General features: G+C 40.3%; 1 protein-coding gene across 1 annotated transcript; it reads right to left on the minus strand.

Moving 5' to 3' along the window:
- Nucleotides 1–310: 310 nt before the first annotated feature.
- Nucleotides 311–3,305, minus strand: LOC114421535. Its single transcript, XM_028387540.1, has 4 exons — nucleotides 3,107–3,305; nucleotides 2,084–2,844; nucleotides 795–1,906; nucleotides 311–572 (listed from the first exon to the last, which is right to left on the minus strand). Exons 1-4 carry the CDS (start codon nucleotides 3,303–3,305, stop codon nucleotides 311–313), a joined length of 2,334 nt encoding a protein of 777 aa, XP_028243341.1.
- Nucleotides 3,306–12,766: the final 9,461 nt, after the last annotated feature.

Consider the following 12,766-nt stretch of genomic DNA (forward strand, 5'->3'; position numbering starts at 1 on the left):
ACTGGCTCGGTTTAGGTCTCGATAGTCCACGCATATTTGTACCTTCCCATCTTTCTGAGGGACTGGCACAATGTTGGCCACCCATTTCAGGTATCGAGCCACTGCTAAGAAGCCAGCGTCGAACTACTTTTTCACTTCCTCTTTAATTCTTAGGGACATCTCTGCCTTCATCCTCTGCAACTTTTGCTTGATCGGGGAACACTCGGGTTTTAGAGGCAAATGATGCTACACAATGTCGGGGTTCAAACCAGGCATATCTTGGTACGACCAAGCGAATATGTCTTGGTAGTTCCGTAGCAAGACCACCAATTCATCTCGGATTGGTGTGGCCATGCCTGTACCTGCCTATACCCACCTTTACCTCATTCTTTTCATCACCAAAACCTAAGTTTTTGATTTTCGTTTCTTCCTGGTGCAGCCTCATCTCTCGGTCCTCCTGAGCGACCATCCTTTCTAGCTCAGGGGGAAATTCCATACCTTCGTCTTCTTCAATCTCAGGTTGATTCGCTTCTTGTTCAAAATTGACGACAGGGTCCTCGGTATTAGTACCTTCATAGGACTTGTCATCGGATCTGTATCATTTAAACGCAACAGAAATAAACATGCAGATGAATGAGAATGGGTGAAGGCACAAGAACAGATGAAAGAAAGATCTTTATATTATATTCTTTAATAGCAAAAGGCATAACGCCTTAACAAGGAGAGAAACCTAAAGCCTAGGCCCGACTGTACGGTTGAAGCTAAAGCATTACATTGTGCTTGCCATGGAAACTTTGGGTCATTCCACGACTTGCAAGTTTCCCAATTGAAGATCAGGAAGGCATGACTGCACCCAAACTGAACGTTCTTGAGGGGCTTCATCATGTATCATGGCGACTTGCTCTTCATGTCTCAAGCCCGCACTCACGAAGCTTTTACTGATATGACAAGAAGGGTCCTCCCTCGCTTGTGGCCTTAGTTGCGGGCCCACGCCCTTGTTCATCCTTTCTACGATGCTTCTTCTCACATTAGTCCGCGTGGGCTTATATCCTAGCCTGAACTTTCCGCGGTTTTCGTTGATGTCCACTAAGTTTGCCATGCCGTCATTATTCTTCCCCAAGCCCATTTCAGGCTCATAGTCGTGCCCTAGCATCACACGGGCCACCATCATTGTCACGCCAGACATTTGGGGCCGCATCAGGAGGAATTCTACGAAAGTGTTGGTTACCACCTCAAAGGACAGGAAAGCTGTTTCCAAGGACTCTTTCGCGGCCTCCACATATGGCATAAAAGAGTGGCAGCTTACCAAAACATCTTCCTCCCCTGAAATAATGACTAAGTGCCCCTCCACCACGAATTTTAGTTTTTGGTGGAGCATTGAGGAGACGACTCCCACCGAGTGAATCCACGGTTGGCCCAACAAACAACTGTAGGCTAGGTTAATATCCATTACTTGAAAAGTAACCTGATAGGTGTGTGGTCCTATCTGGAATGGGAGATTGATCTCCCCTCTTACTTCCCGATGACTTCCGTCAAAAGCCCGGACCACCATGGAGCTTGGTTTCATGTGGGAGGCATTGAATGACACTTTCTCCAAGGTGCTTTTGGGCATTACTTTTAGGCTAGAGCCATTGTCAATGAGCACTTTGGCCATGATGTGATCCATGCATTTGATGGATACATGCACAGCCCTATTATGTCCTCGTCCCTCAATGGGAATCTCCTCCTCAGTGAAGGTAAAGTAATTGTTGGCTGTGATATTGTTGACAATCCCCTCGAAGCCTTTTACGGAGATGTCTTGGGCCACATGGGCCTCGTTTAAAACTTTAACTAGCAATGCTCGGTGAGGCTCAGATTTGATGAGTAGTTCTAACAGAGAAACCCTAGCTGGAGTTTTGTTGAGTTGCTTGATTATCTTGAACTCACTCTATTGGATTATACAAAGGAATTCATTGGCCTCCTCCAAGGATACCTTTTTTTTGCTGAGTCCTTCCCCTTTTTCAGTGAACCTCCCCGCTTGAACATCCTCATCCGGGGTGGGGTTTGCTTCGTTGGCCTCCTATGCGACCACTTTTGCTTTTCCTTTAGCGTTCGTGGGTCGCACCAGCAGGTCAGGAGCCGCAAAGATGAAGCCGCTGCGGGTCACGCCGCTTAGTCCAGTGATATTGGTCACTTTGGCAGAAAGTGAGTCAATGTTGGTGGCCTCCTCCTTCCTCTCGCTCAGCTTTTGAAGAGCGTACTTCCACGGGACCGCCTTGTTGTTTTTATAGGGGAAGCGGAAAAATTTACTACCTAACAATGTCGAAGGGCCTTGGTGCTTTTGGGGAGTCGCATCTTTGGTGAAATGTATCACCAAAGGCTTGGGCTTCTTGGGACTTTCCTTGTCCACTGACTGCATATAGACGTGTTTCTCTTTCTCACCCTCGTCACCGATCTCGAGTCGGCCTTGGTCTATCATCCGTTGCAACAGTTCCTCCACCGTCGAACATGTTTCCATATCATACGGTGCACCTGGATACATCAAGCAAGGATCCCCCTTATGCCCACCGATAGGAACCCCGCCTGCCTCTTGCAAGGCTTCAAAAATAAACCTCCTAGAGGTCATTACGTCCTTTAAATGCTTAGGCTTTTGTAGTTTACACACCTCAATTGCATTTACATCCGATCCTCCATGGTTGGCGACTGGGTTCGTCTTCATATTTGGCCCATCTTCTTGGAACGTCAACCATCCCACCTCGATCAAGCTCTGGACCTTGTGCTTGAGGGCCATGCATTGCTCAACCGCATGCCCCGGAGTTCCTCCATGATACGCGCAGGTCACATTGAGGTTGTACCACTTTAGGAAGGGAAACAGGTAAATCCTTCCTGATCAGCGATGACAATAGGTCTCCATATGTCATCGGGATTGGGGCAAACTCCGAAAGCTTCTTCATCGGAGGGTTTCTTCCCATGTTAGAGCTCATGCCAAGATTGGCATTGTTGGGGGGGCGAGGTAGCGTTGGAGCTGAAGTCGGTGTAGGGGCTCTTTTTGATGGTGCGGATGCCCTTTGTTTGATGAGCACCATGTTGGGAGAGTTTCCAGCGTAGGTTGAAAAACTCGGGTGGTGTTGAGCGTACTAGGGAGTACCATGCGAGGCTTGCTGAGGCTTTGGCCAAGAAGGTGACGAGGTGATGGCATGGGCATCCCCTTCCTTTCTTTTTGCCCCAGCTACTCCGATCCTTCTATTGTTTGTGTCGGCGAGGGAGACATAATCAAACTCCCCTCTCTTCAAGCCTACTTCAATCCTCTCCCCCGTGAACACTAAATCCGCGAAGCTAAAGGGCATGTAACCCACCAACTTTTCATAGTAGAACACCGGAAGAGTGTCTACTATCATGGTAATCATCTCCCTTTCAACCATAGGAGGTGCCAATTGAGCTGCCAAATCCCTCCACCTTTGCTCGTACTCTTTAAAGGATTCATGTTCCTGTTTGCTCATGTTTTGTAATTGAGTCCTATCAAGAGTCATATCAGTATTATATTGATAATGCCTAATGAAGGCAGTAATCAAGTCCTTCCACGAGTGGATGCGCGATGCTTCCAAGTTGGTGTACCAAACAACCACGGCTCCGTCACAACTTTTAAAGTAACTGGTTTTGAAAAAATTGCCAAGAGTCACAACTTTTAAATTGCCAAGAGTCACAACTTTTTAAAGTGACTAGTTTTGAAGAAATTGCCAAAAGTCACAACTTTTAACATGGCTTCTTCAAGAGCCATCAAATGGCTATAAATATGTGATCATGACACAAATTTCAAACGACCAATTTCTGAACATCTTTCTAAGAGTTTTTATTCAATATTTTCTTTGTCAAGAAAAGTTCATTGGGCAAAAACTTGTGCTATTCTATATTCTTCCTCTCCTCCACTCTTACAAAAAGCTTTTCAAGAGACTTACTCTTGGTGACTACTTTCAAGATAAGGTCTTCTTGGTTGCATACACTAAACACAAGGGACCAACATTCCTTGGGTTCATTCCAAGAAGCAAGATTAGCTTCTTGGTTGATCACTGGACACAAAAGACCAACATCTTTGGGTTCATTGCAAGAAGTGAGTATAACTTCTTGGTTGTTATCACTGGACACAAGGGACCAGCGTTCCTTGGGGTTCATTGCAAGAAGTGGGAATAACTTCTTGGTTGTAATCATTAAACACAAAGGAGGGAAGTCCATTGTGGTTCATTGCTCGTAAAGGATTTTACAAGGATAGTGGAAATCTCAAGCGGGTTGCTTGGGGATTGGATGTAGGCACGGGTTGTGGCCGAACCAGTATAAATCCGGTTTTGCATTCTCTCTTCCCTTAATGTCTTTTACTTTCTGTTGTGTTTATATTTCTTTAAATTTACTTCTCCTTATTTGTTATTTGAGTTACTTACAATTAAAGAAATAATTGAATCTAGGGAATATCTAAGGAAGGGAAATTTTCAATTAGGAATAATCAACGAAATCTTAGTTCAACCCCCCTCCTTAAATTTTTTAGGCCACTTGTCCAATAAGTGGTATCAGAGCAGGTTTCTTGTAGAAAGTTTAGAAACTTCAAGAAATATGGCCTCAGCAAATTTCTTATTCCCAAAAGGAAATTCCATGGTAACTGCCTTTAGACAATCTAAAAATCTATCTGCCATGTCTCTTGCCACATTATTTGAAAAATTGTAGGAACATGAGATAGAATTGCAAAGACTTAATCAAAATGAGAAAGAGCAAGCAAACATATGCTTAATGACCAAGAATCATGAAAGCGATGAGGTGGAGCCCTTGAAGAAAAAGGGGTACATAGATAGCGGATGCTCTAAACACATGACGGGAGATGCCTTAAAGTTCACAACTATCTCTTCTAAGAAAAGCGGGCATGTAACCTATGGCAACAACAACAGAGGTAAAATTATTGGAGTTGGAAAAATAGGTACGAACTCTTCAACCTTTACTGAAAATGTTTTACTTGTTGAAGGGCTTAAGCATTGTCTGCTTAGTGTTAGTCAATTATGTGATAGAGGTTAGGGTATCATTTGATTCTCAAAAATGTGTCATTAAACATGAACATGAAAAGGATATAGAGCATGTAGGATTTAGAGAAAACAATGTTTACATGTTAGATTTAAAACAAAAATCAGATGATAATCAATGTTTTCGTAGCAAAGACAATGATCCTTGGCTAAGGCATAAAAGGATTGCTCACATAAATATGGAACATTTAAACAAATTAATTTCAAAAGATTTGGTTGTTGGCTTGACAAGACTAAAATTTGAAAAAGATAAACTATGTGATGCATGTCAAACGGGAAAACAAACTAGAGCATCATTTAAATACAAAAATATTGTTTCAACTACTCAGCCTTTACAATTATTACATATGGATTTGTTTGGTCCATCTAGAGTCATGAGTTTTGGTGGAAGTTATTATGCACTTGTCATAGTTGATGATTATTCTAGATATACTTTGACATTGTTCATCACTCATAAAAAGGATGCATTTCAAGCATTTAGGAAACTTGCAAAAGTTATTCAAATAAGAAAAATCTCAAAATTATTTCTATAAAGAGTGATCATGGGGGAGAATTTGAAAATACAGAATTTGAAATGTTTTGTGATGAACATGGAATTGAACATAATTTCTCTACACCTAGGACTCTTCAACAAAATGGTGTTGTTGAAAGCAAAAATAGATCCTTAGAAGAAATAGCAAGAACCATATTAAATGATACTCCTTTTCCAAAATACTTTTGGGCGAAAGCCGTTAACGCTGCATGCTACATCCTAAATAGGGCTTTAATAAGACCCATTTTAAAGAAAACTCCTTATGAATTATTTAATGGTAGAAAACCAAACATTTCACATTTACATGTCTTTGGTTGCAAATTTTTTGTATTAAATACTGGAAAAGAAAACTTAGGAAAGTTTGATGCCAAGGCGGATGAAGGAATCTTCCCATTTTATTCCTTGCATAGTAAAGCATATAGAATATACAATAAGAGAACTATGAATATTGAAGAATTCGCTCATGTTTCCTTTTATGAGTCTATTGTTATTTCTCCAAGAAAGGATGTGTTAGATGATGTTTCAGATTTCTTAGAAGAGATACATACTCATGAAAGGGATTCTAAAAGGAAAAGAGATGAAAGCAATAAGGATTCTCAAGACTACGAAACTCAAGCAAACAATGATCTTTCAAAAGAGTGGAAAGCTTCCAAAAATCATCCTCTTGACAACATTATTGGTGATATCTCTCAAGGGGTAACATCTAGACAGTCTCTCAAAGATTTATGCAATAACATGGTATTTGTTTCTATGATAGAACCTAAAATCTTAAAAGAAGCCATAATAGATGATCAATGGATAGTTGCTATGCAAGAAGAGTTAAATCAATTTGAGAGAAATAATGTTTGGGAACTAGTTGAGAAACCACATAACTACCCCATTATAGGAACAAAATGGGTATTTAGGAATAAGTTAGATGAACATGGCATAGTCATTAGAAATAAGGCTAGGTTAGTTGCAAAAGGATATAATCTAGGGGCTATTAACCTAGGATTATTGTATCCTAAAAACTCTACATGCAACTTGATAAATTAGTTTGATTTGGATTTTGCTGGATCCAAAACCGACAGGAAAAGCACTAGCAGAACTTGCCAATTTATAGGATCTACTCTTGTCTCATGGCACAACAAGAAGCAAAATAGTGTTGCTTTACCCACTGCCGAAGCAGAATATATTTCTACTGGTAGTTGTTGTGCACAAATCTTATGGATGAAGCAACAATTGTCTGATTATGGAATTATTCTTGATCACATACCCATTAAGTGTGACAATACCAGTGCCATTAATCTATCCAAAAACCCAGTACTACATTATAGAACAAAGCATATAGAGATTAGGCATCATTTTTTAAGGGATCATGTTCTTAAAGGCGATTGTGTTTAAGAATTTGTAGATACTAAAAATCAACTTGCTGACATCTTCACCAAACCTTTCCCAAAGGAAACATTCTTTGCCATTAGAAGAGAACCTGGTCTTTTAGATGCTAGTGACTTAGATAAATAGGTGTTCATTGTGTTTTTGTCTTGTTGCTATGTTTGTTAGCATTTGTTATATGCTTATTATTACATCCACGAACTTTGGCTTTTTGATGTTGCAAAAGGGGGAGGATAAAATGGGTATTTTAGAAATCAAGATGTTATATTTACGAAGTTTTAAATTAAGCATAAATTCAAAAAGAAAGGGGGAGAAAGAGATGAGAGACGATAGATCAAATATTGCATATATTCTCTTGATTTCAAGATTTATCATCATCAAAAAGGGGGAGATTGTAGAAGCAAACCTTCAAAAATTATTTTGATGATGCCAAAGACTTTTAAAAAAGATACATTCAAACAAGATTAAAGAAATCAAGAAGATTCAAGAGAAGACTAAAGATATGCAAGAACCTCAAGAAAAACATCAAGATATGTATAAAAAGAATTTTTCAAAGAAAAGATTGAATAACACAATTTGTCCAAAAGAATTTTTCAAAGAAAAATCTTTTACCAGAGTTTTTACTCAGTGATCGATTACCAGAAGCCCAAAACAGTTTTATAACTGTTTTACAAAGTAGTAATTGATTACCATGGACATGAAATCAATTACAGATTTTTTTGAACATTGAATTTCAAATCTCAAGAGTCACAACTTGTGACAAAATATTTTCAAAATAGTATCGATTACCAGTGATTCTGAATGTTGGATTTTCAAAATAGTATCGATTACACCATTATAGTAATCGATTACCAGTGACTGATTTTGAAGAAATTGTCAAGAGTAACAACTTTTAAAGTGACTGGTTTTGAAAAAATTGCAAGGAGTCACAACTTTTAAAGTGACTGGTTTTAAAGAAATTGCCAAGAGTCACAACTTTTTAAAGTGACTGGTTTTGAAGAAATTGCCAAAAGTCACAACTTTTAAAATGGCTTCTTCAAGAGCCATCAAATGGCTATAAATATGTAAACATGGCACGAATTTTCAAACGACCAATTTCTCAACATTTGTCCAAGAGTTTTTGTTCAATATTTGCTTTGTCAAGAAAATTTCATTGGGAAAAAACTTGTGCTATTCTATTTTCTTCCTTTCCTCCATTCTTACAAAAAGCTTTTCAAGAGACCTACTCTTGGTGACTGTTTTCAAGAAAAGGTCTTCTTGGTTGCAAACACTGAACACAAGGGACCAACGTTCCTTGGGTTCATTGCAAGAAGCAACATTTGCTTCTTGGTTGATCACTAGACACAAAAGACCAACATCTTTGGGTTCATTGCAAGAAGTGGGTATAACTTCTTGCTTGTTATCACTAGACACAAGGGACCAACGTTCCTTGGGGTTCATTGCAAGAAGTGGGAATAACTTCTTGGTTGTAATCACTTAACACAAAGGAGGGAAGTCCTTTATGGTTCATTGCTTGTAACGGATTTTACAAGGATAGTGGAAATCTCAAGCGAGTTGCTTGGGGATTGGATGTAGGCATGTGTTGTGGCCGAACCAGTATAAATCTGGTTTTGCATTCTCTCTTCCCTTAATCTCTTTTACTTTCTGTTGTGTTTATATTTCTTTAAGTTTACTTCTCTGTATTTGTTATTTGAGTAACTTACAATTAAAGAAATAATTGAATCTAGGGAATATCTAAGAAAGGGAAATTTTCAATTAGGAATAGTCAACAAAATCTTAGTTCAACCCCTCGTTCTTAAAATTTTTTAGGCCAGTTGTCTAACATGTACCTGTCAAAATTAGGTACCTTGAATTTTGGGGGGATGACGACATCCGGCACTAAGCATAGGTTGGTCATGTCGGCAAAGGGATTTTCACTGAACCCTTCATTCGCTCTCAATCTCTTTTCAATGGGATCAAGCTTTTCTCTTCCTTCCACTGCTGGAGGCGGTCCCCCTATGGAGAAGAGTAGTGGTTGCATCGGGCGGGGTTGACAGAATTTCGCAATATTGTGCTGAGGTAAGGCAATTGGTGCTGCTCCCTCATGCCTTGCGAACTCCTTGAAGTACCCTCGCACCGCATCTCATGCCTTGCGAACTCCTTGAAGTACCCTCGCATTGGGGTCACTGAAACCATGTGCGATGAAAGGCGTGATGCTTTCCTATGTTGGCGCTCCTCTCATAGGGTAACCAAGCTGTCTTATGGAGAGGACTGGATTATAATTAATACAAACCCTTGTTCCTATCCAGCGAACATTTGGAAATCCCTCGCATGAGGACAGAATCTCGGTTCTTCCTTCCTTCCAGCGAGGGACCCAATTAATGGATGCCCCCTCCATGCTAGCCAAGAGTTGGTCCCAATTCGCCTTTCCTTTCTCAGCGCACGAGCGGTGACCTTCTAGCGGATAGATGGGCCTACCTTCTTTGCGAAAAAGATGCGAAACCAGCCACACATAGAGAGCCGATGTACAACAAACAATCTCTTGCGCCACTCTTTTCACATCTCCAGTTGAACGTGTCATACATGTCGGCCAAAATGGCGACGATCGGGCTTTCCTTGTTATGGTGAAAGGTGGGGAAAGCGTCAATCGCTGCTAGGTCCACTAACCCTTCCACATTTGGAAAAAGGGAAACTCCGAAGATCAAAAGCGCCAAAATGTCAATAAAAGAAGCCCATTCACCTTGATTTGCCCATGCCTTCACTTTTTCCTCCAAACACTTCTTTGGTACTCCGACTACTCCATTCCTATTTTGCTTTGCCCGGTCCAACTCTTGTGCTGAGATTTTCACTACCTTGGCAATTTTGGCCATGGAAGGATTGAAACCAGAGAAAAAATATGGATTCCTTCCTCCCAGTGTGCATCCCAGGATTTCTTCAAACTCTTCCATGGTCGGGACTAGTTGGAAATCCTCAAATGTGAAGCACCTCAGGGGTTGATCATAATACTAGGTAAGGGATGCAATCGCCTCCACAGAGACTTCTACCATAGCTAAGTCCCAAATCTTACCATAGGCTTTGCGGAAGGCTTGTCGTTGAAGTTGACTCATCAATTGCCCCAACTCTCATAAACCGGTGACATCTAAGCTCTTGATTTTGACTTGATAGAACCTTTTCTTAAGCAGAGGTGTTTGATTTGATCCCATGTTTACTAGAATGAAAAGTCCGGTGAATCAATACTTCAACATCTATCATCAGATGGATGCATAAAGAGATGCTTATGTGGTGCATGACCTTCTGGCTTCACGTGACAAAATGACGAGACAAAAACAACGCACGCGTGATGATGCGATGTAGACATAAAATGCACAAGAAGCGCATGGTTTATAGCGCAACAGGGGGATGCACAAGCATGGTAATATCATCAAATAATCATACAGCAGAGACACACATGACATTTAGAGGATATGCATGGCAGTGTTAAAGAAAACAAAACACGCAGCGTGTTCGCTTTGTGCCCCTATTTTAGGAAACTAAACGGGAGGAACTAAAAGACTTTTAGTGATTACTTCCCAAGGCAGTTATATATCTCTCAATGGTTTCTAGAGATATCATTCCCTTTGATATCATCATTGTGGCAGTAGGGACTACCAGCAACAACATATCATCAAAGAGAAAAACTCTAGATGAGGTTTCACTGTCATCAAGCAAGTCAGAGACTTAGCATGATCACAGATTCACCTCTACTTCCTATGTTCCCACGGACCCGAGTATAGGGCCCTTTTTTTTCAACTCACCGTGTATGCAAAAAGTGTTGGTGTTTGTGTGCATCAAATGAATAAATATCTACCTCATGCATACATTAAAAACACACTAAAAGCATCCAGGAGTTATATACAAGAACATAAGAGAAATAAAAGGAAACTAACAAAAGGGAAAGTCATGATATTTGCACAAGATTTAGAAGGCCTAACTCTCTAAAAACAGTCCCCAGTGGAGTCGCCAACTATCACAACCTACCCTTCGCCTGGAGGGCAACGCGAGACTCACGGGTGCATCTTCCAAGGGAGGAAAATGCACGGAGTCGCCACCAACATTTATTTGTGGAAATCGTTAGAAAAATTGAAATGTGGGTCTACGAACTTTAAGAGTAAAAATGTTCGGGAGTCGTTTTTATGCACGGGGAAGCTATTAGCACCCCACGCGTCCGTCACAAGGGACGACAACCTTTAATCAAATATGCAAAATCATGACTTTTATTTTATTTTATTTTCCCCATTTTTACGTTTTTTATCTTTTGGGGTCGACAAAAGCAGGGCTTTTGCTCCTACGTATCCTCAATTGCGATGAGGAGCTCAGACCTATGTTGTTCATTAAAAAGCAAGAAAGTTATGCGAGGTGTTGATTTTAGACTTTTAAACGGTTTGTGTTCACTGATAAAAGTAAAAAGGGGGACTGTTGAGGCGTTGGACCTTGAAACAGTTTCAAATGACCTTTTTGAGGGCAAAGCTTGATTTGTGAGTTGATTTTAGCCTTAGTTTCACTTGGTTATTTCTCAACTCATTTCAAGAGAACTTTCAAAGTAAAATGTCTGGCTGACACTTACTTTATTATTTTATGATTTTTTCGATTTAACCAAGGTTATGTCATGAACGATCGGTTGAACTTTATTTTAAAGGTGATTAAACGAGATTACAACACAAACGATCGGTTGAAATTCATTCAAACATCAATTAAGTGAGGTTACGGCTTAAAGGATCGATCAAAACCCACTTAAAACGAAGAAAAAGAATACCGAAAGTAGAAGAATGAAGATGAAAACATACAAAGCAAGAATGCCCCTTAAGGGTGCATAGAATGAATTCAAAGCTTCAAAATAAAAAACTAATTGGTTGAAGATCAAATGAAGAACGTCCACGGAATCGATCACGAAAATGTCACAAAAGTGTTACGGAAGCGCCTCGGCTTGGATTTTTCTCTTCTTTCTTCTTCTCCTCACTAATTTTAAGTGAAAACTCAATGCCCAAGATGCTGAACCCTTTTAACTCAGCCCCTTCCCCTATTTATAACAAAAATGGGGAGATGCTTGCCATCCAACTCTCCCAGGTGAGCTAGTTGCTTCCTGATGAAGCTTTCTGATGGGCCCTGATTGGCCCAGTGCTAAAGGACACCCCCAGTTTGATAATTTCTCCCCCATGTTTCGTATTTTTCTTATTTCCTTCTGAAACATCATGAAACTTTACAGATTACACGGCGAAGAGTGTTAAGCATCTCAACTCGGCTGGCAAGGATTTAAATGGTTGTAAACAAACGTCCCTAGACAAAATTATGGTATGACACTCCCAAATCTACTCGATAATTCAATGGTAGCCATAACCCCAGCCAAGGTTCCTCAACCTTAATTTTTCCGAGGATACGACTCAAATGCAACATGTGCTTACCATGGAGGAGTTTTGGGGCTTTCCATTGAGCATTATAGGACCCTGAAACATAAGGTGAAAGGTCTAATTGATACGGGTTGGCTGAAGTTTGAAGAGAATCGCTTGTGAATTCTGACGTTGGCAAGCAAGACTATACATGCGACAATTTTGAAGGTTGTTAGATGTCTCCAATGGCTCATTAGGATTTTCAAGTTTATGCCATTACTGTAAACAACAGTTGCAATGCTAAAAATATGCATAGATTTGATGTCCTTATCTCATTCTCTCACAATTACATCTTTGCTTATTTAACTTCCACTGGAATGTGGATATAAGCCATTGGTTTGTTTGCTCAAGTGACCTGCGCTCTTGAGTTGATCTCTAAGTCTGTTCAATCAGAAGTTGCTCGTTCTCCACGTTGGGTGAGGGTGCCGTCAAACGATGAG

This window comes from Glycine soja, chromosome 1, assembly GCF_004193775.1.
Source record: "Glycine soja cultivar W05 chromosome 1, ASM419377v2, whole genome shotgun sequence".
Classification (NCBI taxonomy): Eukaryota; Viridiplantae; Streptophyta; class Magnoliopsida; order Fabales; family Fabaceae; genus Glycine; species Glycine soja.

Excerpts from the sequence above, each read along its gene's own strand:
- LOC114421535 (XM_028387540.1), bottom strand. The coding sequence starts at position 3,305 with ATGCCCTTTAGCTTCGCGGATTTAGTGTTCACGGGGGAGAGGATTGAA. Across the intron at positions 2,845-3,106 it reads GCCTCAGCAAGCCTCGCATG|GAAGGATTTACCTGTTTCCC; the intron begins GTACTCCCTAGT and ends ATCGCTGATCAG. Across the intron at positions 573-794 it reads GATCTTCAATTGGGAAACTT|ATCCGATGACAAGTCCTATG; the intron begins GCAAGTCGTGGA and ends TAAATGATACAG.